This window comes from Acanthisitta chloris, unplaced genomic scaffold (genome assembly GCF_000695815.1).
Source record: "Acanthisitta chloris isolate BGI_N310 unplaced genomic scaffold, ASM69581v1 scaffold9297, whole genome shotgun sequence".
Taxonomy (NCBI): domain Eukaryota; kingdom Metazoa; phylum Chordata; class Aves; order Passeriformes; family Acanthisittidae; genus Acanthisitta; species Acanthisitta chloris.
The window spans coordinates 184228-186589 of record NW_008682198.1 but is presented as its reverse complement, the minus strand read 5'-3'; the positions used below and the strand labels follow the sequence as shown (position 1 = coordinate 186589).

General features: G+C 45.8%; 1 protein-coding gene across 1 annotated transcript in view; it reads left to right on the top strand.

The window, feature by feature from the left end:
• The window catches only part of SFMBT2 (Scm-like with four mbt domains 2), an 85893-nt gene that overhangs the window by 70099 nt on the left and 13432 nt on the right, over nucleotides 1-2362 (top strand). The window contains exon 15 of the mRNA XM_009078434.1: nucleotides 2218-2327. Within this exon, the coding sequence (XP_009076682.1) occupies nucleotides 2218-2327 (110 nt within the window). The remainder of the gene's footprint in view (nucleotides 1-2217; nucleotides 2328-2362) is intronic.

The window sequence follows — 2362 nt, the reverse complement described above, 5'->3', positions numbered from 1 at the left end:
CTGTCAGTCCAGGCCCTTCTCCAAAGTCCCTCTCCAGCTTTCTTGGAGCTCCTTTAGGTACTCAGAGGTGCTCTAAGGTCTTCCAGGAGCCTTTTCTTCTCCAGGCTGAACACCCCCAACTCTCTCAGCCTGTCTCCATAGCAGAGATGTTCCAGCCCTTGGAGCATCTTTGTGGCCTCCTTGGGACTAACTTCAACAGGTCCACATCTTCCTTATGTTGGAGGTCCCAGAGCTGCAGGTGAGGTCTCATGAGAGTGGTGCAGAGGGTTAGAATCCCCTCCCACACTCTGCTGGCCACACTGCTGGGAATGCAGCCCAGGACACAGCTGACTTCCAGGGCTGCCAGGGCACATTGCTGGGTCATGTCAAGCTCCCCCAATGAAATTTTCATCAACCATTGTCATGGAATAAGTGTGGCTCAGTAACTAGTACAGTGATTTTCTGATGGGCTGGGAATCAGCTGGAGAGCTGTAGGTAGATGTTTGTGTGTGAGGTAAGGAGCGTGTTACTGCCCTTCCTCAGAGAGTGCCCTGAAATGTACAGATTATCAGAGCTGCATAAGATGTTGCTGCTATTAGTAGGCATGACTTTTGGTGTCTCTAATTGGACTTTTTGAAGAGTGGTTTGAGTAATGTTTCCAAGGGCCCAATAATAAATCAAATTTTACTTTTAATGCATAACCTAGGCAATAACTCAAACTGATGCTGTTTTACATAGTCCTATGCAGCATTAAGTGAAGCCCTTGCCTGTAAATGATTAATTCTACCAGGTTTTCAAAATGCTAGCAAGTCCTCAGGTTGCTGGATTGAAAGAGAAAAGAAAAACAGCGCAGAAAAAAAACCACCCCACCAAACATAAACACATTGGTCTTTGCAGTATGACCTAGTTATTTGTTCATGTCTGATGAACTATGTTTCATGGGTGCTGGGGAAACTTAATGCTCATCATACTGGAATCATTTGCAGGCCCCCAAAGAATTAAGACCAAGCGTTAGGTAAAGAGCTAAATTAGATCAAACCCAGTGCAGCCTCACTGTGAGGTCATTCATGTGCATACAATGCAGAGTGTTCAAACACACGGTCTGGTGCTGTGAAGAGATTTGTTTTTCTTGTGTTTATCTCCCTAGGCCAAGTGTAGACTATTAAAGCTTAGATTCCCTCAGCTAATAGTAGGAATCATTTTTATTCCCAGTGATTTTGGATTGAATGGCTTGGCACATGTGTTTTGTTGTACAGAGTGGACACACACTGGCTTTCAGGCACACCTCCTGCAAACTCTTTTTGTGGAGACTTCATTAATATTCTGGTAATACAGTCAAGGCACACAGCACTCAGGTGCTTAAGAATATTGCTGACCTTAAGTGTGTGTGAATTTCCCCTTCAGTAATGGTTCGCATGACCTGGTTGTGCCTTCAGAAGTAGTTTCATTTTTTGATTAAATTGAGCCACTGTGGATGCAGCGAATTAAGTCTACTTTGGGTGAGAGGGTCTGTCTCAAAGTCCAAATTAGTGATTAGCAGGAGATTTTGGGGGTTAGCAAGAAGCATTTAATGCAATTACCACAACACACTCAGGTGTCATTTACAGTATGGCACATTGATCCACTCTGGGACTTCTACTTGTAAGTCCTGAGGAGGCCATGAAGGTGCTAAGAGGTCTGGAGCATCTCCCCTGTGAGGACAGGCTGAGGGAGGTGGGGCTGTTCAGCCTGGAGAAGAGAAGGTTGTGTGGAGACCTCATAGTAGCCTTTCAGTATCTGAAGGGGCTACAGGGAAGCTGCAGAGAGACGTTTTGTTAGGAACTGCAGTGATAGGACAAGGGGTAATGAGTTCAAGTTGAAGGAGGGGAAATTTAGGCTAGATATTAGGAAGAAGTTTTTCCTGTGAGGTTGGTGAGACACTGGCACAGGTTGCCCAGGGAGGTAGTAGAAGCCCCAACCCTGGCAGTGTTCAAAACCAGGCTGGATGAAGCCTTGAGCAACCTGCTCTGGTGGGAGGTGTCCCTGCCCGGGGCAGGGGGTTGGGGCTAGATGATCTGTAAGGTCCATTCCAACCCCTAAAATTCTATGATTCTATGATCTAGCACTTAACTTGTGCAGCCTTGGACATAAAAAGGCACCTGTAAGCTCCTCCTGCCTATGCAGCACCTGGGACCATATTCAGTGTGGTCAAGGACTACTTTTAAACCCACCAATGCTGTTGGTTTTGTCTCTCAATAGGTTCTCAGCATGGTGATCAATGCAGCTTACAAGCCAGGGAGTGTTTTACGAGAACTGCAGCTAGTGGAAGATCCTCAGTGGAATTTCCAAGAGGAAACACTTAAAGCAAAGTAAGTCTTCAGTGTGTGTTCTTTTATTTTGGTGG